This window comes from Capra hircus, chromosome 16 (assembly GCF_001704415.2).
Source record: "Capra hircus breed San Clemente chromosome 16, ASM170441v1, whole genome shotgun sequence".
Classification (NCBI taxonomy): domain Eukaryota; kingdom Metazoa; phylum Chordata; class Mammalia; order Artiodactyla; family Bovidae; genus Capra; species Capra hircus.
The window spans coordinates 26,233,374-26,257,407 of NC_030823.1; the positions used below are offsets into that span (position 1 = coordinate 26,233,374).

At 48.9% G+C, this 24,034-nt stretch overlaps 1 protein-coding gene across 1 annotated transcript in view; it reads left to right on the forward strand.

Annotated features, from left to right (window-relative positions):
• The window catches only part of CNIH3 (cornichon family AMPA receptor auxiliary protein 3), a 134,476-nt gene continuing 110,751 nt past the window's right edge, over window positions 310–24,034 (forward strand). Inside the window, exon 1 of the mRNA XM_005690521.3 lies at window positions 310–1,454. Coding sequence (XP_005690578.1) covers window positions 1,374–1,454 — 81 coding nt within the window. The 5' untranslated portion in view covers window positions 310–1,373. The remainder of the gene's footprint in view (window positions 1,455–24,034) is intronic.

The window sequence follows — 24,034 nt, forward strand, 5'->3', positions numbered from 1 at the left end:
TGGGAAAACCCATTGGACAACCCTGGGGTCCAAAAGATTTTCCTGTCTCTCCAACCAACAGAGTATCAGCACCCTCAGCACCTACAGTGCCTGCTCCAGTGTAACTGCGAGATCCAGGAGAAGCCGCAGCCTTTAGGTGCGAGGTACACACATACCCTTCCGCAGCTTCCCACCTCCTCCAGACGCACGTGTTCAAAGAGTCCCTGCTCCTCCCCACCCTGCCCCACCTCGGCACTACCGTCCCGTCCCGCCCCGTCCCACCCGCGCTGCTGGCCTCAAGTTTCCCCGGAGAGGCCGGCGCGCACGAGTGAGGCAGCCTCGGCGACCGAGCGCCCAGCGGCGCTTGGCCGCCCACCTTTCCCGGGCCCCGCCGCCGCCGCAGTCTCCGCCCGCCGGGGAGGGCGTGCTTGGCGGAGCCGGAGCCGAGGGTGGGGCGCCCAGAGGGAGGGGACCCCGGCCGCGCAGCTTCAGTGCTCTCAGCGGCACAGGCGGCAGCAGCAGGTGGAGCGAGCTTCGCGGTGAGCAGCTCTTGGCCTGAGATTCACTCCCGCGGGCCTGCTGGGCTGGAGCCCGTGTGCCGAGGCTCCTGCGCCGCTTAGACACAGGAGACGCTAGAGTCCCACCCCCTAGTTTCCGGGGAACTTGGATTACCAAGGCTGGTGGGCCCCGGGGCCGCCGGAGCCTGGCGCGCCTAGGAGCGCACGGCAGCTCTGGAAACCGCATCCGGGGCGCAGGGCCAAGGAAACCTCGCTCTTCTCGGCTACCTAAAGACCCGTTTTCCCGGGAAAGAGCCTCTGCTGGATCTGGGATTTGAGAGGAGCTCGGGGTCCCCCCCACCCCCGCCCCTTCCCGGGCACCTCGCTGGACGCTCTCGGTTGGCGCCCAGGTGGCGCGGGAGGGTCCTGAGCGGCGCTCTCGGCTCTGCTGTGCCGCTCAGACGCGGGAAGCAGAGGGGGCTCTTCCCTGGGACTCCGTGGCTCGCGCGGTCCTCCGAGGAGTCCTCGCACCCCCGCGTCGTGTTGTCTCGAGAAGCTGGCTGGTTGGCTCTAACTGCAGAAGTTCGCTATTGATTTGGGTTCTTCTTCGATTTGGGGGCAGTTCCCGCCAGCGACGCGCGACGCACCTGTCTTCGCGGACGAGCTGGCGTCTCAGGTCGCCGGAGCCTGCGGGAATCCTGCCCCTTTCCCAGACCCGCACGGCTCTCCGCTGGCGTGCCTCCTTCCTAGCCACTGGCCTCGAGCGGAGGGTGCAGACCTGGCTCCTTGCTGTCCCCCGCCTTCTGAGGGAGTGCGGTCCTCCGGAGGGACCTTGGCCTCCTAGGCGCTGCTTGGTGTGTTGGTGTCGGGGTGCGCGCGGCCCCCCGCCGGCCGGCCATGGCCTTCACTTTCGCTGCTTTCTGCTACATGCTCTCGCTGGTGCTGTGCGCTGCCCTCATCTTCTTCGCCATCTGGCACGTGAGTAACCGGCAGCGGCTTCTAACTCTTTTCTTGCGCCCCTGGCCGCCTCCTTCCCCAGGTCCTCTGAAATGCCGCCTCACTTTCTCCATCGCGAGTGTGGGTGGATAGGCGGCCGGCCGCTGCGCACCCGGTTAGACCCTCTGCCGCCGCCGGATTGTCCCAGGCGGGAGATGGTTCAGAGCATCCCGAGGCCGGCGCGCCTTCGGTGCCCTCCTACTGGCGGCAGGCGGAGGGACCGCCCGGCCGCGGGGCAGGGCACCCTCGCCAGGGCTTGGCCTTGTGTCCCAGGCCCCGGGATGAGCGTCCACAGCCCCAGCAACCTTCCCCCCATTTCCCGTGCCCGCTCCTCTCCTGCCCGCGGGGAGGCGAAGAAGAAGCGCCACCATGGGCCCGGCGGGTTAGTCAAGTAACTATAACAACTAAACATTTAAAATGCCAGCATCTGTGGTGGGTTGCGTTTCCGCACAACTGGAGGCAAAGTGGAAACACAACGGGAGCGCCTTGTAAGAGGAAGTAGGGAGACGCCGGGCCAGGAAGGGGAGTGGAGGGAAGCCAGGTGATGCAGGTGGGCAAAGAAGGGGGTGGGCCAGTGAGGATGAGAGAGGAAAGCGAGGACCAGGGAGGGAGACCGGAGAAAGACACGCATGAATGAGGCTGTTGAGGAAAGTCTCCGCAGAGACAGGTGGAGGGGAGAGTTTCCTCCGTTGCCCTCCTGGGGTCTGAGCCCGTCAACTCCTGAAAGGCTTTGCAGGTGGCGCACCTCCTTTTGGCGAGATCGCCGGCATCCCCAGTGGGCACACACTTGCCTGCTGCCCTTCCTGGGGCTGCATCAGGTTGAGGGCAGTCGTGATGAGTCCCGACTCTGCAGGTGTGGCGTGGGAATAGGGGACAGAGTGCTTCTGAATAGAAGGAGGGAGAGAGAAGTGAGGAACGCTGGTTCTCTCACAGAGACCGCGCAACATCGGACACGTCTAGTTACCCTCAGAGCTTCCTCCTCTGAGGTTGTTTAAGCTCCCCGCCCTCACCATCAGAGACTTGTTGGGAAGAATAGCTAGTGTTGCACATTTTAGGAACACCCCTGTGCTGCCCAGGAAGTCAGGTGCCAGGGAAGGATGCTGAGATGAGTTCCTGGAGGCGTGGATCCCGTGAGCCTGAGAGAACATGCATTCGGTGGATTGAAGACCAGGAGAAAATTTCGCGGTGGGTGGGATGAAGATGTTTTGTGCAAATGGTCTCCAGAGTGAGAGGATTTCTTTGAAAATAGAACTAAGTAGCTAGAGCAGTCCCTGTTACAAGGCTCTCTGACAGGGAGGAGCAGGAACCCCAGGAGGGGTAAGACTTCCGGACTGTGTCATCTTAGGGAAGATGCTTAGGAAAGACACCTCAAAAGTGAGAAATTTGACCTGGATGATCTCCAAGCTTCCCCTTATGTCTAAGAGGGTATATAAGTGTGTGAATCAGTTGACCTATTCATCTAGGGGTGAGAGAGAAGGAATTCATACGTGGGAATTTTGGGGCTGATCAAAAATTCTGCGAGTGAGAAGTGATGAGATTTTGCATCATCTCTTCCTCTGTGGGGAAGGCTGGCTCTGTCGTACAGTGGAGAACAGAGGCTTGAAGTTGCTGACGCTTGTTAAGGGAAAACAAAACTTTAGGATAAAAAGGGGTGCAGAACAGGTCATGCCCAAACATGCAACAGACCTCTCCTAATGTGCTTTAAAGGAGCTTGCTGTGCTTCTTGAGATCAAGGGAGTTATTTGCATTCTAGAAGACTAACTACCCCTCTTTTTAAGAAATACTTCATTCGCTATTTCTTTTCATTTTTGCCTTGGCCAGAGGGTGGCAGGTACCAGAGAGCTTCATCAAACTGTCAGGCTTAGAGAGCTTTGAATTAGCCCCTGAAGCAAAGCAGGTAACCAGAAAGAATAATTTTCTCTCACTCAGGAAGATAATAAATAATTCAGGAGTAGATTAATTAAATGGATGGTTTGTGCAGCTGGTTGACTGATAGACATTTGACTCAAAATCGAGCATTATTGCAATCCCAAGTTGGCCTCTACTCTTCTGGTTTCCAGTGCTCACCCCCTTGTCGAGGGGTAGCTGGACGTGGTCAGGTTCAAAGTCTGGGTCAGGTCCGGACCTCCTTCCTGACCTGGCAAGATTCCAGTTTCTGATGATAAAAAGAGTTTGTGCTCTTTGAATTCAAATTATAGTAACAACTCCCAAGTCTCAGCCCGTTTTCCTTTCCTAGTCTTTTCCATCACCCTCTCTGCAAAGCAAACAATCCAAAGCCACCCTGCATTGCTTTGGTTCCTGAAACTGAAAGGGGAAATCTGAGACACATCGACACAGTCTGTGTACCCATTGTGTGTGGGGGGGTGTTGGTTATACGGTGATGATTATTTCAACCAAAATTTAGTTGTCTGTGTTATACTCTGTGTTTTCTTTTTTTCCAGCATCTTATGTTCCTTATACATTTCTTGATCTGACAAGCCATATTGATTGCTTACTATATATTGACATCCTAAATAATGACTTGGGCACTTAATTTACAGCAGTTAAAAGACCTGCCCCCCTGCCATGTCTGGGCTGAAGAAAAGGAGATGGTTCTTCTTACCTAATTGTACACACTTAGGGACAGAAAGAGTAGTTGCTGTTTGCTGAGTGTTTGTTGTAGGCCAGTCTTAGGGACTTACAGAGGACTCCTCAGGTGTATCTCCAGTTGCTTACCTGTCTCCTCTTCCAGATGGGAAGTCTGGAAGCAAGATGGATGTGGCCAGTCATAGCACAACTCAGTTTTTAAAAGTGACTCTAGATATTTTTAAAAGGAAATTTTAAAGCCGAAATTTTTAAAGCTTTCAAGTTTTGCTTTTTACTTTGAAAATTTATCTGCATTTGTTTTCAAATGGAAAGATTTCATATTACTGATTAACTTATTCTGTACGAGTCACCGTCTTTGAGTATAATTGTTACATTTGGAAGATGCAGAATAAAACTGAGGATTTTTTTTTTGTCTGTGTGGCTTTGCATACCATCAGATACATGGTCCTTATTGCCCAGGCAGCCTTTTTGTCCTCGCAACTGACATTTTACAGATGAAGAGACTGTATGAAGAGGTTATGAAACTTGCCTAAGGTTGCACAGCTGGTATGCGTTAGAGCTGAGTGTTTAGCTGAGTCTCAGGTTATTATGCCCATGTCCCTTTTCTAACTCTAGTCACTGTCTTTGGGTTGTTTAGCTTTGATAATAGTGAATAATATTCGTATCCAAAGAATTACTTTTTTCTGTATAGATGAAGTATTTGGAGTTGGAATTTCTGATTAGAGCCACAGCAACAGGAAGACGACACCAAACATACTGTATCTCCTTTTTAAAAAGAGAAAATTCTATTTCATTTTTAAAAAAAATATATATTTTTTCTGTTTATACAAGTTCATTGTCCCGAATTTTGAAAGGACAGGTACATAGTCATGGACCGAAATCACTGCTAATGTCATCATCCGGAAGAGCTTTGGATGTCTCTTCTTCCAAACATTGTGTATGTGTGTATTTTTTAAAATGCATATTGGGTGTTTAGAAGGAAAAAAATGTGTTTTAAAGGGTTTCAGATGTGAAGTGATGTCTGTTTCCAGCCAGTATAAAATGAACAATGTTACTCGCAAGAGCCCTCTCAGCTCCAGCTTGGTTGAGCCTGTTTGCAGACTGTCTCATTTATATAAACACAGATGAAACCATTCTTTGAAAAGATCAAAGATTCATACCAGTTATTTCAGATTTTTAGTTAAAAAAAATTTTTTTTTAAATATCTAGAGTCACTTTTAAAAACTGAGTTTTGCAGCGTACAAATGAAATTAATTTCCAATGATATTTCTTAGGATTCACAGCAGCATTTGCCATTGGAGAGTTTTAACAGGCCCCAACAGAAGATAACAAATAATGCTGACTGAGGGGCAGTTTTGCTAGGTGAAATGTCTTTATGACTGAGCCTTTCAGCCAGTTCCAGCCTGTGTCACAGGGAACTGAGCAGACCTCTCAGTTTCTCAGATTATCCGCCTGGAAACGAAAATAATGGGTTTACGTGAGATGGTCTGAGATGGTCGGATGCCTGGGCTTGGCAATCGCCTGTCCTTTGAGGACCCTACTTCGATCTGTCCAGATGGGGGTGCTGATCTCTTTGCTCTGCCTTGCCTGGTCTCCACTCTCTGGTGTGTTTGAGGCAGCCCCGTCTCCTGCGGTATGTCACTCTTAGTGTGATGTTCGCACATCCTTCCTCCCACGCTCCCCTCCTCTCTCATCCCCCACCGTGTTCTTTCTCCACTGCCTCACAGCTAACACAGGACGATGCTCCGGAAGAGCAGGGGACCCTTTCTGCGTTCATGGTTTCTCTGGAGCCTGGAACAGTGCCTGCCATGTAGAAGGGGCTCAGTAAATCCTCATACAGCTTAATGATGATGCTGGCAAATATGTTTAATTTGGTGTAGAAAAGCAAACAGAAGACTTTCTTTCTTTTTTTTTTTAAAAACGTTCTGACTGTGTGGGATCCTAGTTCTGGACCAGGGATCGAACCTGTGCCCCTAGTGATGGAAGCATGAAGATTCAACCAGTGGACTGCCAGGGAAGTCCTGAAGACATTCTTACCTATACTAAAATACAGCCAAAATATAAACTATAAAACTCTAAAAAGATACCTAAACCGAGATTAAGCTCTTAGACTCTAATGGAGCCCCCAACATTTCTGTGCACAGCGTCAGAGGCATTGAAAGCCTTAGAGAATCTTGGCTGGGACACTCCCTGCTGTAGGGCACGGGGATTGCAGAGTAAGGCTGGGATCTCGGGAGCTCTCTCGGGACGGTGCCCCCAGCAGTTTGGTGCTGGGGGCCTGCCGCATTGCAGTGTCTGCCTGCCTGCTGCTGTTCTCCCACTCCTCCCGTCTCATGGCCCCAACTCCACAGGTAGACTCTGCTGCCCAGAAATGTGCATTTTTATTCCTGTTTCCACAAGAAAAGACTTCTACCCTCTTAGGTCTAAATTCTGCACATTTTTTCACTGTCTCGCTCAAATCTCACATTGTCAGCTCTACTCACTCCAGCCTACCACAGGCTTCTAAGAAAGCTCACGTAGCTCGCTTTCTCATGTGCGTGTAGGACACTTTCACACGTGTGTCCCGAACTCTCTAAGCGCAGTAGGCACTGTTAGAGGGGAGGGTCCTTATCTGTCCATGGCATGCCTTCACAGAACTTAGGAGTACACGGTGACCACATGGGGATCATGTACCTGGCAGTGGGTGGTCTTCAGATTGGCCATGAAAAGAAGAATGAAAATCACCTGTTTGGTAGCCTTGTTTGGCTCATTAACTCAGAGTTCACCCTTCGAGATGTGGTGCATATATATCATGGAATATTACTCAACCATTAAAAAGGAACAAAATTGGGATGCAGAAATATGGGTGGACCTAGAGACTGTCATACAGAGTGAAGTGAGTCAGAAAGAGGAAAGTGAATATCGTGTATTAACTCATATGTGGGAAAATGGTACAGATGAACCTATTTGCAGGGCGGGAATACAGATGCAGACGTAGAGAACGGGTGTGTGCACAGGGTCGGGGGTGGGGATTGGGATTGACATATATACACTACCACGTGTAAAATAGGTAGGTAGGAGCTTAGCACAGTCCTCTGTGATGACCTAGGTGGATGGCAGGTGAGAGGGAGGTCCAGGAGGGAGGGGATATATATTTATATATGTGTGGCTGATTCACTTTATTGTACAGCAGAAACTAACACAACATTATAAAGCAACTATACCCCAATTTTAAAAAAAAGAACTCAACCTTTGAAGAAAAGAGAGAGCCTTTGGCTCTGGTGACTGTGGTGGCCGGCCTTGAGAGCAGGGCCTGGGAGCTGGCCCAGCCAGGTGGCGCTCCGTCTGGGTGCTGTGAGTGCCAGTGAGCTAGCAGCCTCTCTTTCTATTTGCTCTGAGACTTGACCTGGCAGGGATGCACCAGCCAGGTACCGCTGTCACAGAGGTTGGCTTCATCCTTGAGGGGCTGGCCCCTTACTGCAGGCTCGACACTCCTGTCTGTGTTGGGGTGCTGAGAATAGAACCATCACTACCTGACCCTGAGGCCATTGTCACAAATAAACAATTCCATTGCCCTAGCTTCAGGGCTTGTAAGGGCCTCAGTTACATACAGGCAGATAGAGGGCAGGGACTATCTTCTCTGTCTTACCTGAGCTTGTGTAGACACTGATTAAGGGTATGCTGAGTTGGACTGGAGATTTCTGTCCAGTCTCCATCATTTAGTTACACCAACCCAGCTTTAGACTCAGGCTGCCTGGTCAGGCTATCTGTTTTCTCTAGTTCTGTCCTGTTGCTACCTTTTGCTCGGCTTTCTCTGTGTTTCCCAGGTTACCTGAGAGAGAAAACAGGATTGCACCTAGCCCTGCAGTTTCTACTTTGGACTCTCTGGCTCCTCTGATTTTTCAAACTGATTAAATTTTTTTATTGTGGTAAGATAAATTGGCCATTTAAAAATCATTTTTAAGTTTACAGTTCAGTTGCATTAAGTCTATTCATGTGATTGTACAACTATCACCACTATCCATCTCCAGAATTTCCCATGATTCCACACGGAAACTCCATACCCGTTAAACAGTAACTTCCCATTCCCCCGTCCCCTCAGCCCCTGACAACCACCATGTCACTTTCTGTCTTTAGGAATTTGACTATTCTTTGCACCTTATATGGGGCTTTCCTGATGGCTCAGACAGTAAAGAATCTGCCTGTAAGGTAGGAGACCCAGGTTTGATCCCTGTGTCAGGAAGATCCCCTGGAGGAGGGCTCGGCAACCCACCCCAGAATTCTTGCCTGCGTAATCCCATGGACAGAGGAGCCTGATGGAATACGGTCCATAGGGTTGCAAAGAGTCAGATATGACTGAAGCGACTTAGCACACAGGCACATGTGCCTTATATAAGTGGAGCCACACAGCGTTTGTCCTTCTGTGTCTGGCTTATTTCACTTAGTGTAACATCCTCAATGTTCATCCATGTTGTAGAAGGTGACAACAATTCATTACTTTTTAAGGTTGAAGATATCCCAGTGTGTGTGTGTACCGCATTTTGTTTATGCATTCATCTGTTGGTTCCACCTTTTGGCTGTTATTGTGAATAGTGTTGCTGTGAACATGGGTGTGCAAATATCTCTTTGATACCCTGTTTTTCATTTTTGATGTATGCTTTATTGACTATGCCAAAACCTTTGACTGCGTGGGTCACAATAAACTGTGGGAAATTCTGAAAGAGATGGGAATACCAGACCACCTGACCTGCTTCTTGAGAAACCTGTATGCAGGTCAGGAAGCAACAGTTAGAACTGGACATGGAACAACAGACTGGTTCCAAATAGGAAAAGGAGTACGTCAAGGTTGTATATTGTCACCCTGCTTATTTAACTTATATGCAGAGTACATCATGAGAAACGCTGGACTGGAAGAAGCACAAGCTAGAATCAAGATTGCCAGGAGAAATATCAATAAGCTCAGATATGCAGATGACACCACCCTTATGGCAGAAAGTGAAGAGGAACTAAAAAGCCTCTTGATGAAAGTGAAAGAGGAGAGTGAAAAAGTTGGCTTAAAGCTCAACATTCAGAAAACGAAAATCATGGCATCCAGTCCCATCATTTCATGGCAAATAGATGGGGAAACAGTAGAAACACTTTATTTTTGGGGGCTCAAAAATCACTGCAGATGGTGAGTGCAGCCATGAAATTCAAAGACGCTTACTCCTTGGAAGGAAAGTTATGACCAACCTAGATAGCATATTCAAAAGCAGAGACATTACTTTGCCAACAAAGGTCCATCTAGTCAAGGCTATGGTTTTTCTAGTGGTCATATATGGATGTGAGAGTTGGACTGTGAAGAAAGCTGAGCGCCGAAGAATTGATGCTTTTGAACTGTGGTATTGAAGAAGACTCTTGAGAGTCCCTTGGACTGCAAGGAGATCCAACCAGTCCATCCTAAAGGAGATCGGTCCTGGGTGTTCATTGGAAGGACTGATGCTGAATCTGAAACTCCAGTACTTTGGCCACCTAATGTGAAGAGCTGACTCATTAGAAAAGACCCTGATGCTGGGAAAGATTGAGGGCAGGAGGAGAAGGGGACGGCTGAGGATAAGATGGTTGGATGGCATCACCGACTCAATGGACATGGGTTTGGGTGGACTCAGGGAGTTGGTGATGGACAGGGAGGCCTGGTGTGCTGCAGTTCATGGGGTTGCAAAGAGTTGGAAATGACTGAGCAACTGAACTGAACTGAACCCACAAGTGTGTTGAAAAGCAGAGACATTACTCTGCCATCAGAGGTCCATATAATCAAGGTTAAGGTCTTCCCAGTGGTCAACATGCAGTTGTGAGAGTTGGACCATAAAGAAGGCAGAGCACCAAAGAATTGATGGCTTCAAACTGTGGTGCTGGAGAAGACTCCTGAGAGTCCTTTGGCCAGCAAGGAGATCAAGCCAATCAATCTTAAAGGTAATCAACCCTGAATATTCATTTGAAAGTACTGATGCTGAAGTTGAAGCTCCAGTATTTTGGTAACCTGATGAGAAGTACTGACTCATTGGAAAAGACCCTGATGCTGGGAAAGATTGAAGGCAGGAGAAGAGGGTGTCAGAGGATGAGACAGCTGGATGGTGTCACTGATGCAATAGACACAAACTTGGGCAAACTCTGGGAGATGGTGAGGGACAGGGAGGCCTGGCATGCTGCAGTCCATGGGGTTGCAGAATTGGACACAACTGGGTGACTGAACAACAACCCACAGGTGGAAATGCAGGAACTTTTTCAAACAGGAACTTTTGGTCCTCAGTCTTTTCAGCACCAGTTCTGCCTTTTCTTGACTCTCTCGCCCCTGTCTGTTGCTGCTGTCTTCTTTGCTCTAGGATGGACCAACAGCAGTGCCCCAAACATCCTGGGTTTATTTGCTTGCTTAAAAATCTGGTCTGTTTTGCTACATTACTCTGGAATCCTCAAGTCTTCTAGGTGAATAAAATAGTTGCAGAATCTTTCTTCAAACCATAGCATGGAGTCCTAGTTGAACCTTATTGAGAAGTTGTAAATGCTCCTTAAACAGATTTTACCAGATCTTGGGTTTTGCCGTCGCCCCATGACCACAGCCATTTCTTCCAAAGGATTTCATCAGGAAGAGCTAGCAGTGTTTTCTGAGACTTTCAGCCTAGATGTGTGAGGATTGAGAGATGTACCTGATGTTGAGAACAAAGGGATCTTGTGCAAAACTTTTTTTATTGTTCATTTAAACCTTTGCATTTCTGCTCATGAATCAATGGGAAGCCCAAAGGCCTAGCACTTCTTTTGGTGGTTGTCAGGGAGGGGAACCAGGCAACTTTACCTGGGCCGAAGACTCAAGTTCAATTTTACTCCTAAACTGGGGACTGCTGGGTCATGGAAATGAAGAGGTTTTAGCTCACTGGGAGACAGTTTGGAGGATGACTTAATTTCCTAGTTTCTTTAAGTTGTCTTGGGTCCCAAAAGTGGTTTTAAAAGACAAACCAGATTTATAAAAATGTAATACACAGACACACACACATACTTGTGTGCATGTGCATACAGTTACCACCACAACAAAAATTCTCCATAGCAATGCAGATCCTACCTTTTCTTGGCCATAAGTTTGGGGAGGATGGAATTTGCTTCCCTCTGTCTCTCCAGGGGTAAGGGTGGCTGTGGGCAGTGGGCATCCCTGTGTGTCCATTTGCAGTCCCCACAGTTGGGGTGGGAGCTGTTAACCACACATCCATACACAACCAGTGACTTACCACCCAGAGGCTTGGGGTCAAAGGCCCCCACGCCTGTTTGCATGGCCTGCCCTTGAGTATGTACAGCACCTGGGACTGCCCGTGGGGTGAGGTCCAACTTCTGTGATGCCATCTGGCTAGCTGGAGCCATGACCTCTGGCCCTTTTCAATGTCTGTAAATACTATAGACAGGTACTCTGGACATGTTTCCAACTGAATGACACAGCCACTTCCTTCCTCTGGATGCCTTTCCTCCTGGAGAGGGAGACACTGCAGGCTAGGCAACTATGAGTCCAGGGTTCACCCCCTGCCCACCTCCATTCCTCAGCTTCCCCATTCACATCCTTTTCAGGTTTTGGCTTCCCGTTTATATTGGTGGATCTGCCTGCAGTGCAGGAGACCTGGATTCAGTCCGTGGGTTGGAATCCCCTGGTGAAGGGAATGGCAATGCACTCCAGTATTCTTGCCTGGAGAATTCCATGGACAAAGGAGCCTGGAGGGCTATAGTCCCTGAGGTCGCAAAGAATTGGATATGACTGAGCGACTGACACTTTCACTTTCACCCTCCCTGGCCTGGCACCCGGAGCTCAGCCCCTGGACTGCCAGAGGTGCTCTGGGCTGGCTGGAGCCTGTGGTGGTTGGTGAGTGTCTGGCATTAGGGATCCCAGGCCCCGATGGCTCTGTCTCCCTCCTTCCTTCTTCCCTTTCTCTGCTGCTTCCTTCTGTTCCTTTTCCTTTGCATAGATCTTACTCTGCCAGAGCCCGCACAGTATTTCTTAGCTCAGCTGGAGGGCCTGAGTGCTGGGATGTTAGCTGACACCACCTCCCTCCCCCAGGGCATCTAGAACCGTGGGCTGATATTTCCAGAACATTAGCTTTAGGTATCTTTTCTGTTTTTGTGTTCACATGGTCCATTTTGATGATGGGATATAGCTCTCCTGCTGGGGAAAAATGCAGGGGAGGAGAGCAGAATCTTGGAGCTGACTTCCTTTTCTTTTTTTTCCTTATTGGTAACTGATTCATGAACCCTAAAAAAAGAGTTGATAACAACATAGCCAGCTAGCAATAGCAGCCCAGATGGTCCCCTATATAATAGAGGCATTTGTATCTTGGATTAAAAAAAATATATTGAAATGTGTTCTGCAAATCTCCCTGAGAAAAGGAATTAGCAGCAACTGCATTCAGGTGTTGTGGGTGTGAAACTAGCCAAATGATTCTAGTTTTCCAGAATGCGGAGATTAAGCAATGGGAACTGGGAGGTGGAAGGCTCAGATGTGGGGACTCAGTGGGGGAGGATGGGTTTGAGGGCATGGCGCTGCTCTGGCTGTCGGTCTGAGGTAGCCCTCCCTCGGGTTTGTCGGGGGAGAGGGGTCCCATCTGATCATGTGTGTGTGGATGTGGAGCTGCATGTCTGGATTTATGTCCACCCATGTGTACTGCCTGCCTGGGAGGCTTCAGACAACTGTAGGCAGACCAGGGCCAAAGAGAACAAGTATGCTCCAACTGTCTCTAAATGCTACATGGACTGGATACACAAATGATGCTTCCCTTTTCCCATAGGCCCAGTGAATCCCCTAGGCCTGCCTGAAACATTTTTTTTCTTTTAAGTGTTTATTGAATCTGTTCCGGTATTGCTTCTGTTGTTTATGTTTTGGTTTCTTGCCCCTGAGGATATGGAATCTTAGCTCCCCAACCAGGGATTGAACCTGTACCCCCTGCATCTGAAGGCAGAGTCCTAATTAGCCACTGGACATCTAGTGAAGTCCTGGGCCTGAGATCTCTATGGAGCTTTTATTCTTATTGTCAGATATCCTAAGCAGGCCATCGGGTGGGGCTTGGAGATCTTTGAGAGGCATTCTGGAGTGTGGTGGCATCAAGGCTACCTTGGAGGATGAGGGGGGAGGGCATCCGTAACCGTCAGTGAGTGGGAGTGTGTGAGGGGCTGTGGCTGAGGAGGGCCGGCCTCTTATTGCACGTGGAGTTGCTGTCTGGAGTTGGGAATCGGGACCAGATGCTGAGGAACCTAAAGCCACTTCATCATTACCAGACCGTGACTTCTCTGGGATAATTTTTCTTGGAGGTTCTGGAGAGTGATGAGGAAATTGAACTGAAGCCAACCAAGCATATGTGCTGACTGGAGAAAAATGACTGGAGAAAAAATGTGTCTGGGCTTGACATCCTTTTCTCTCACTGGTTGGCAGTTTTAGAACCATAAAGCCTGCCCTAGAAAGGGGCTGGTGGCTAACGGGGCTGAAGCTGCTGCTGAGTGGAGCTCTCGGCAAGCTGCTCTGGGCTTTAGACAAGTCCTCGCATCTCCCCAGGCCTCTTGTTTTTCTGTGTGTAAAATGAAGATGCTGAGTAAAGCGATCTCTGTCTAGCCTTCTATCCAGCTCCAGAATTCTGCGGTTCTTGTATTGCCTGATCCATGCATCTCATCTCGTCAAGCACATACTTGCTACGTGCATCTTGCATCTCTCTTCCTTTTCTCTTGTCATGGTTTTCCTTTTCCGGTGGCCTTCCTGGGCACTCAGTGTCAGATTTCTATGGAGGGAATAATTAGTTAAGGTTCTTAGATATCAGGGCTGCTGCTGCTGCTGCTAAGTGGCTTCAGTCGTGTCCGACTCTGTGCGACCCCGTAGAGGGCAGCCCACCAGGCTCCTCCATCCATGGGATTTTCCAGGCAAGAATACTGGAGTGGGTTGCCATTGCCTTCTCTGAAATATCAGGGCATTCCCCCTTAATCAAAGAAATATATTATGCAAATAGAATTGGAATGCTCATAGGATGGACAGAAAGCCTTCAAAACTAGACTTGAAGCAATAAGATAACTTTGATTTTGATCACTGCCCGTCTTTTTTCTGTCCCCAATACTCCCAAGGATGGAGAGGGTTATAGACTGAGTCTGGGTCGGTGCCCCTGTGGGCTGAAGTGGTGAGTAGAAGTAACACAGGGATCTCCCAGCCTCCCCAGTAGGAGGTCAGGCACCTGGGTTTACCCTCCCACCTGGATTCTGCAAAAGGTGTGTGTGTGTTTTAGTTGCTCTGTCGTGTCCAACTCTTTGTGACGCCATGGACTGTAGCCCACCAGGTTCCTTTGTCCATGGAATTTACTAGGCAAGAATACAGGAGTGGGTGGCCGTTCCCTTCTCCAGGGGTTTTCCTGACCCAGGGGTTAAACTTGGTCTCCTACACTGCATGCAGATTCTTTACCTCTGAGCCCTCAGGGCTCTGAGTCAAAGAGAGAGAGGTAATTCTCCAGAGGAAATCAGACTGGTGTAGAAAAGTGGGTATGAATGTTGAGTAACCAAAAAAGTGACCGACGTTCACTACTTGAGCCCTTCAGTTTACCTGTCACCTCCCCTGTAATCAGAGAAAGCAACGTTTTCTCTAAAGTAAAGGTTAACCTGTTGCCACAGGCCCTGTGATATGTTATCTTAAGAGAGTTGCCAAGATCTTATTTATCTTCATTCCAGCCTGATGAGGAGCAGCTGTGCACTGGCCAGGAGGATGGACTTACTGGACTCGTGGTCCTGAGTGTGTTTCCCCAACTTGGGTAATGACCGCCCACTGCCTCTTAATAAAGTTTCCATTGTCTCACTGTTAAAACATTGGAGGCAAGGTGATGGAGCCTGCAGCTTTCACAGAGACCATTTGGATGAGGACTTAGCAGGAATTTAACAAAGCACATGCTCGTCTAGAATGAAGAACAGCAATTGTGTGAAGCAACGCTTCCCTCGTGGTCCAGTGGTTGAGAATCCACCTTGCAATGCAGGGGACGCAGGTCCTATTCTTGCTTGGGGAACCAAGGTCCCACGTGCTCCAGGGCAACTAAGCCCTCATGTCTCAGCTCGAGAGCCCAAGTGTTGCAGGATAAACAGCCCGTGAGCTCTGGAGCCTGCGTGCCATGATTGGAGAGAAGCCTGCACTCTGAAAGGAGGGTCCCAAGTGCCTCAACTAAGACCCAATCCAGCTGAAAAGAAACAATAATAAAAAAAGAAAAACAAAAGTGATGTCTTGCCAGTTTGGTGTCTTCCAGGCTCTTTAGCCCCAAATTCTAGAGCATACATGGTAGAGTGGAGCCCAGCTATTCCTTTTCCTCTTGGGAAAGCAAACCCTTCCCCTCAAATGCCCTCCTCTTTCTGAAAGCACCCCCCATGGCCCTCTCTCTAGACTGGGCTGAGCAGATGTGTTCAATTACCATTCCCTGCTCCATACAGAGCCAGGACAGGGCCCCCTCCCAAGCCCTGTGTGAACCACTTAATATGCCCCCCTCTGCATTCCTACCAGGAGTCACTTTCTACAATTAGCAAAGTTGGCAACTTCTGCCACTCTACAGAGTAAGTTATTTTGCTCTGTAAATGAGAGGCAGCATCAATTGTCTCCCGAGGGGAGAGGTGATGTTATAGCTCAGAGCTGTGTTGTATGCTGGCACCTCTGTTAAAATTAGCTGCTCCACTGTTTCAGGGTTGTCATGAAGGAACCGGTGAAGTTTGATGTGGCAGGATTATTAAAGCCAAGGGAGAAAAGACTCTAGGACCAGCATGGCGTTTTCAAGAGGCCAGTCCCGCTGAGCCGTGGGAGGCAAGTGAAGTGCTGGGCCTAGGGCGGGGATGTGACCTTGGAGGGGAGATGCTGGCAGGACCACACGGAGAATTTGATTGCTGGAGCTGCTTCTTAGTCCACGTTTTCCCTTAATTTTTCAGTTTTTCCTTTGTTATATAAAAACTCCGAGTGAAATATCTTTTTGTTAAAATATTTTTCTTAAAGATTTTTTTTCTGATGTGGACCATTTAAAAAGTCATTATTAAATTAGTTACAGTCTCATTTCTGTTTTGGTTTTTTGGCTGCAAGGCACATGGAATCTTAGCTTCCCAGTCAGGGATCGAACCCACCCCCACCCTGCATTGGAAGGCAAGGTCTTAACTACTGGACTGCCAGGGACATCCCTCAAGGAGAATATCTCATTTAAGAAGAAAAAAAAAAAAGGAAACCTGAGCCAGTAAAGAGTCTGGGGTCCAGGCTCAGCCAGTTGTTGCTGCTGCTGCTGCTGCTGCTGCTAAGTCGCTTCAGTCGTGTCTGACTCTGTGCGACCCCATAGATGGCAGCCCACCAGGCTCCCCAGTCCCTGGGATTCTCCAGGCAAGAACACTGGAGTGGGTTGCCATTTCCTTCTCCAATGCATGAAAGTGAAAATTGAAAGTGAAGTCACTCAGTCCTGTCTGACTCTTCAAGACCCTGTGGACTGCAGCCCACCAGGCTCCTCCGTCCATGGGATTTTCCAGGCAAGAGAACTGGAGTGGGGTGCCGTTAGGAAGAGTCAATTGCTATGCGCTGGCCCTCGGCGCCCTCTACCTTACTTCGTCTGGAAATGAGGCTGAGTAGGGTGGGTTTCGTTTACAGTTTGCTGGTTTGTGTTCTATTTGGCACATTGATGGCAAGGGATGGAGCCACATACTCGGATAGGCCTGGAATCCCCACACCTAAAGGCACCTAAGATCATCTGGTCTGTCGTACGTTTGGAATGAGGTGCTTTAATGTGCAGAGGTGAGGTCATGGCCAAGCCCAGAGCATACCTCTAGGTTTCCCAGTTCCCCAGCCAGTTCTTCCTCCATCCAGAGGGATTTCATCAGGGAAACCTGTCCTGTTTTTATCACAACCAAAATAGAGAATAACAGTGTGTCTCCTTGACCTTCCGGAGAAGGCAATGGCACCCCACTCCAGTACTCTTGCCTGGAAAATCCCAGGGACGGAGGAGCCTGGTGGGCTGCAGTCCATGGGGTCGCATCAAGTTGGACACGGCTGAAGCGACTTAGCAGCAGCACCTTGACCTTCACAACTGTGCAGACTAAATCTTCATGCTTCCCCCACAACTCATTATCGGATTTTATGATGTTTGGTTGTTTTCTAGGTGGGCTAAAGAAAACACTGGTAACTGAATTAAGAAAAGAGGGACACGTGATATTTTGTCAGTCCCCATATTTAAGACATTGTGGAGCTCTGGGAAGATGTGAATTAGAGGGTTGTTTTAAATTTTTTCATTTACTAAAAATACTTTAGGGACTTCCCAAGTGGTCCAGTGGCTAAGACTCTGTGCTCCTAATGCAGGGAGCCGGGGTTACATCACTGGTCTGGGAACTAGATCCCACATGCTGCATCTAAAATATCTCACACTCTTCAGCAAAGATGGGCGATCCCACATGCCGCAACTAAGACCGAACACAGGCAAATAAATATTTTAAAAAGAAAATGAAATACTTTGGGGCTTCCCTGGTGACTCAGATGGTTAAGAATCTGCCTGCAGTCCCTGGGTCGGGAGAATCTCCTGGAGAAGGGAATGATTACCCACTCCAGTTTTCTTGCCTGGAGAAATCCATGGACAGAGAGGCCTGGAAGCTATAGTCCATGGGTTGTGAAGAGTCAGACATATTTTTTAAATAAAATAAAAATTAAAAACATATTTAAAAAACTACATTAAGAGGTGTCTTTTCCCCTTGTGGTCAGAGGTTTGTTTCTGTCTATGAGGCCCAGCCTCATATATATTGTCATCCTGCTTATTTAACTTATATGCAGTGTACATCATGAGAAACGCTGGACTGGATGAGGCACAAGCTGGAATCAAGATTAGCAGGAGAAATATCAATAACCTCAGATATGCAGTTGACACCACCCTTGTGGCAGAACTCGAAGAAGAACTAAACAGCCTCTTGATGAAAGTGAAAGAGGAGAATGAAAAAGTTGGCTTAAAATTCAACATTCAGAAAACTAAGATCATGGCATCTGGTCTCATCACTTCATGGCAAATAGATGGGGAAAAAATGGAAACAGTGACAGACTTTATTTTTGGGGCTCCAAAATCACTGCAGATGGTGACTGCAGCCATGAGATTAAAAGACACTTGCTCCCTGGAAGAAAAGTTATGACCAACCTAGACAGTATATTAAAAAGCAGAGATATTAATTTGCAAACAAAGGTCTGTCTAGTCAAAACTTTGGTTTTTCCAGTAGTCATGTATGGATGTGAGAGTTGGACTATAAAGAAAGCTGAGCACTGAAGAATTGATGCTTTTGAACTGTGTTGTTGGAGAAGACTCTTGAGAGTCCCTTGGACAGCAAGGAGATCCAACCAGTCTATCCTAAAGGAAATCAGTCCTGAATGTTCATTGGAAGGACTGATGCTGAATCTGAAACTACAATACTTTGGCCACCTGATGTGAAAAACTGACTCATTGCAAAGGACCCTGGTGCTGGGAAAGATTGAGGGCAGGAAGGAGAAGGGGACGACAGAGGATGAGATGGTTGGACGGCATCACTGACTCAATGGAAGTAAGTTTGAGTAAGCTCTGGGAGTTGACGGTGGACAGGGAAGCCTGGCATGCAGCAGTCCATGGGGTCACAACGAGTCAGACATGACTGAGCGACTGAACTGAACTGGATGAGGCCCAGCCTCACGTGTCGTCCTGATTCAGCATCTGATTCATAATGTGTGATGTGCCTGGTGCCTGCCCCCAAGCCACCTGACATGTCAATTCATCTCTCTTTGCGTTGTAGTCTCTTTAGTCATCAAACAGGGGAGTCTTTTCTTCCTCATGGTGTCCTGAGTTGGGATCACTTTTTTTCCAGCTGTCATGCAAGACATCTTGGTCATACATTCTCAGGGTTTTGTCCCGTCCCTCCCTTGCCTTGAGAAGGTCTTTGTAAACCATCAGTGAAGCCACACCCTTCCTCCCTTCCTCTGAGTCAGTATTAAATTAAAGGACACAAAGTCCTGAGCAAGGTGACGGCTGGCTTGTTGGTCACACTGTGACTGTGTGACTACCACCCTCCCAGCTGGGTGTGGACGACGCTGTGGTGGTGTGTTTTGGGGTGAGGGTGGGCCCTCTGAGACCCTCTGCTCTCCTTGATTTTCAGTTGCTCCCTTTGGTCAACAGCACATGTGACCCCTGCCTTGCAGAGGACAAATTGGATTGCTTGTGATACCAATGCTTTTCAAATGGATGAATAAGAAAGACACACAAAGCAAGTGGTATTTCCTGTTTAGTATTACATCTCTGGGCTTCCCTGGTAGCTCAGCTACCTGCAATCAGCTACAAGAATCCACCTGCAGTGCGGGAGACCTGGGTTTGATCTCTGGGTTGGGAAGGTCCCATGGAGAAAGGAATGGCAACCCACTCCAGTATTCTTGCCTGGAGATTTCCATGACAGAGGAGCCTGGTGGGCTACAGTCCACGGGGTCACAAAGAGTCAGACATGACTGTGCGACTTTCACTTCACTTCATAGTGTCTCCAAGATAGAAACCCTGTTTTCAAAGAGTGAGATGGGGAGACTGCTTTGCAGCCATGTCTGGGCGAGGGGTACCAACATGATGATGGATGAGGAGGGCCTGATCTACATCTTAGACCCAGGACTCATGAGTGTAGCCTCTGCTTCACGAGGCTTTACAGTCAGTCTGGGTGATGCTGAACCACCTGGAAGAGGAAGGGCAGTGTCTGCAGAGGATGTTGAACAGTTGAAAGGCACAGGGAGATGCTGAAGGGGCAGAGGATGGTGACGGGGCTTCACCCTAGCCCCTGCCTCCAGGCTGGACAGGGAGGAAGGGGTCAGCCTTCTGTGGAAAACCCAGTAGGCTCCACCCCCCACCCCTCATTGCTCTGCCTACCAGGGTGCTCATCCCAACAGTCAGGGGGATTCCCTCCACCTGTTGCGGATCCTTGTTCCCCGTGTCATGTCAGGCCTGACCTTCTGAATCTGGGCTCTAGAACTTGCCTCCTGTTTGCCTTTCCCTGACTTTACCAGCCTCGTCTCACTGCTCTGGGCCTCACTTTCCGACTCTGTGAAAGGAGGTGCCTGGGCTAGTGGTTCCTATAGATGCCTGACCCTGGGATGTTATTCTCAGCAGCAAGGTGCCTGGACTCAGAATTTTCAGAAAGCTCCCAGGTGACTTGGACGTTCAGGCAGCATTAGGAAGCTGCAGCAGGCACTGGAGAGGCTCTCTCTGATGGTCTATGGCTCTTTTGAGTCTTATTCTGGAAAGATTCCTTTCCAGAGCACCATGTTAAATAAAGTTAATCACCTTGTCATTCCTTTTGTCCCACATGTACACTTCGAGCATGTAATGTTTTTTTTGAGGATAATTGCTTTATAAATTGTGTTAGTTTCGGCTGTGCAGCAGTGAGAATTGGCTCTAAGTATACATATGTATCCTGCCTCTTGAGTCTCCCTACCCACACCCCCATCCCACTCCTCTAGGTCACCACAGAGCACTGAGCTGAGCTCGCTATGCTTTACACCAGCTTCCCACTAGCTATCTGGTTTACACATAGCATGTGATCTTTCTATTTGCAGTTCTATTAATGTTTTCTATATTTCCATTTTTTTCCCCTTTCCCAGGAAGTTTCCCAGAATTTGCTTCTCACCTGCTGGTTTCTGTTTTGACTCAGGTTCTCCCTAGGCCCTCCAGGTGGTGCATCTTATCTCACAACAGAGAGCAGTCTTTCCTGTTTTGTTTTGTTTTGTTTTATGTTTAAGTATCTACTTGCATTTTCTGCCCCTTATTTATTTTTTATGACTTTTTTGGGGTTGTTGTTTTATTTTGCCACAGTGCCATGTGGTAGGTGGGACCTTAGTTCTCCCACTGGGGATTCCATGCATTGGAAGCGCAGAGTCTTAATGGCTGGGCTGCCAGGGAAGCCCCAGTCTTTACTGTTTTGATGAGGAAATATGTTTGGTTGTTTGATCTGTGAATTTTCTTTCCCCTGTAACAGAGTGAACTGCTGACTGTTCTCCCCTCTCAGCAAGGGGCCTGATCATCACTATTGATCCTTGACCTCTGTCTTTTATGGGACATTAACAGCACTGGTCTGTTCTCTTCTTGAAGTGGACTTTCAAATACAACAAGCCCCCTTATCTGACACTTTTGTGAGCCAGACATTGGTGGGGTTCACCTGTCCCCACCCCTACCCAGCAGCCCCAGGCCCAAATGGCTTCAGTAGGAAAAGGAGTGACATCGGCTGCCTGCTTTGTGGCCTACAGTTTCTTCTTCTTTTTAAAATAATTTAATTTATTTATTAATTTTTGACTGGTTGGGTCTTCATTGCTGCTTGGACTTTTCTCAAGTTTCACCGAGCGGGGGCTACTCTTTATTGCAGTGTGCAGGCTTCTCGTTACAGTGGCATCTCTTGTTGTGGAGCACAGGCTCTCAGGTGCTCAGGCTTCAGTACTTGCAGCACACGAGCTCAGTAGTTGCGGCTCCTAGCCTCTATAGCATGGGGCTCAGTAGTTGTGGCACACGGGCTTAGTTGCTCTGCGGCATGTGGGATCTTCCAGGATCAGGGATGGAACCCGTGTCTCCTGCATTGACATGCAGATTCTCATCCACTGAGAGGCCTGCAGTTTCTTTTCGCTCTCCACGTGTGTTGAGTGCAGGCTGAAACATCTCTGCTTTGTAACAGTGTCCTACCTCCCCAGCCTCAGCCCACCTATCTGGGCTGTGGTTTTCCCATCGGTAAAGTGAAGCAGTGGACACGGTGACAGCTGAAGCCCCTTTCTGCTCTTAAGAGAGTGAGACCCACTCACTGTTTGGCACCCGTAACAACAGGTGCCTGCAGAAGCGACTGATGAGAGCTGCTTAGAAAAGGCCTATCTTTGCAAAGGATGTTGGTGTCAAGTCCGGGGAAGCCACGTGTGCGCTCTGGTGATTCAGACTCCTGGAGAACCTTTGTGTCTCTTGGTTCCTGTGATCCTCTGAATAATTTATTTACCCCTTAGCATCCCCACTGCCTTTTCCAGCTCTTCTCTGCTCATTAGTGTCTGTGCCCTGAGTGGGCAGGGGCCGGAGAAGCCAGGGAAATGAGGATGAATTGGTGGAGTGGGGGCAGCACTGGGCCCAGAGACAAGAGGTTTGGGTGACGATGGAGGACCTCCTCCACCATCTACGGGGATGCTCAGGGACCCTGAGTGGTCGTTAAGGGGCAGGGCTGTTAGGGGTGGGCTGGAGGCTGCTGCTTGCTATTTCCTAAGCAGCAGATCCAAAGGTGAAGGGAGAAGGAACATTCGATTGTGAAGAGGAGTTGGAGGTGTCACGTTTCCCATGACACAGTTGACATTCTGGGAAGATTACACCGAATTGTTGTACTTTGCATGTGCTATATTTGCTTCCTTGATCAGGCAAGTGCAGTTCCCTAGGGCCTCTGAGACTTGCCCTCAGTGCAATCGGGATATGAAGATGCTGCAACGAGAGTCTTTGGGGCACAGTTGGTGGTGGCAGAGCCACTGAGGGGGCAGCCTGGGCTCAGCCTCTTCTGTAGACCCAGGTACCACCCAGAGGCTGCCTGGCACCTGCTGCGTGGAAAGTGGTTTAGCCCCACCTGTAGGGTAGGCCTGCAGCACTTATGAAAGGAAGGCAGAGAAGATTCCCTTCCCGGGGATCATGCCTCCCTGCTCACCAGTCATTTCTCGGGGCTGTGCCCAACATGACCAGGTACCATCCAACGGGGAATCCCCCTCCATCGTCCCCAGCTGGGCTCTGGAGTCCTGCTTTTATTCAGTGATGCTGTCTTCTTCCCAGGCACACTGGAGACCCCAGGAGAGCTCCTCCTTGCCTCTCCATTCCCCAAGCCAGTGTGCAGAGAATCAGGGCCTTGCGGTACCTCCCAGCCTTTGCTTCCTCTTCCAGTTTGGACCACCAGCCCTGTGACTAATCAGTATCGTGACATCTGAGTGGAACGTTGCTGAGAGCATGGTTTCCACAGTTGTGGCCTCTGGGTCGGTCTCTGCAGTGGCACATTTCTCAAATGAAGGGCAGCTGGCTCTCAGAGGCCATGGGGCTCTTCCCACAACACACCTCCTTTTCCCTCCATCACTTCTCTTATGTTCCAGCATCTCTGTCATAGGAGGGGGATATTGGCCTGTCCCACCTCCAAATCTGAAGCTGCCACGCCCCCACTTTTCTTTCCCACCAGTAGTTAATGGAAGATAAATGGATTGCATTTGTGAGATTCATGGTGACAGCTAACTCCCCTTCATATCACCTGAGATGAGGACCGCGAGCCATCCCTCTAGTCTGCTCTCTTTCCCCTGCTCTGTCTCCTTCTCTGACGATGGTTAATTGAGAATGGAACACTGAGTTGTCTTTGTAAAACTGATGGAAGCTGTAGGTTCCATTCCGCCTGCATGTTGCAGTCATTCCATTTGAGGTCTCCCTTATAGGCAGAGTAAGTCTCTTACCTATGAACCTTCAAGTTGCAAACTTTCAATGACGTGAACATGCATTTGGTGCCAGGAAGGAACCAGAACCTGTGCCATCAACATCAGGCATGGGTGAAATTAACAGCTTGCCCTTGGTCTCCTGTTGCTGACGATCCTTCAGCTCTACCATCTCCCACCTCCTCTCCCTCCTCCAGTCAGTAACTCTTTTTGCCTGTTCACTCAATGTCAGCCCCTATATGCCAGCTAATGTACTGTACTACTGGACTTTTCGAGGTACTGTTCAGTTCAGTCGCTCAGTCGTGTCTGACTCTTTGTGACCCCATGGGTTGCAACACGCCAGGCTTCCCTGTCCATCACCAACTCCCAGAGCTTACTCAAACTCATGTCCATAGAGTCAGTGATGCCATCCAACTGTCTCACCCTCTGTCATCCCCTTCTCTTCCTGCCTTCAAGTTACTTCAAGGTACTGTACTGTAAGATTAAAATGTTTTATTTTTTGTTTGTTTTTGATGTACTGTTTGTGTGGAAAGTATTAAAAACCTATTACAGTACAGTACTA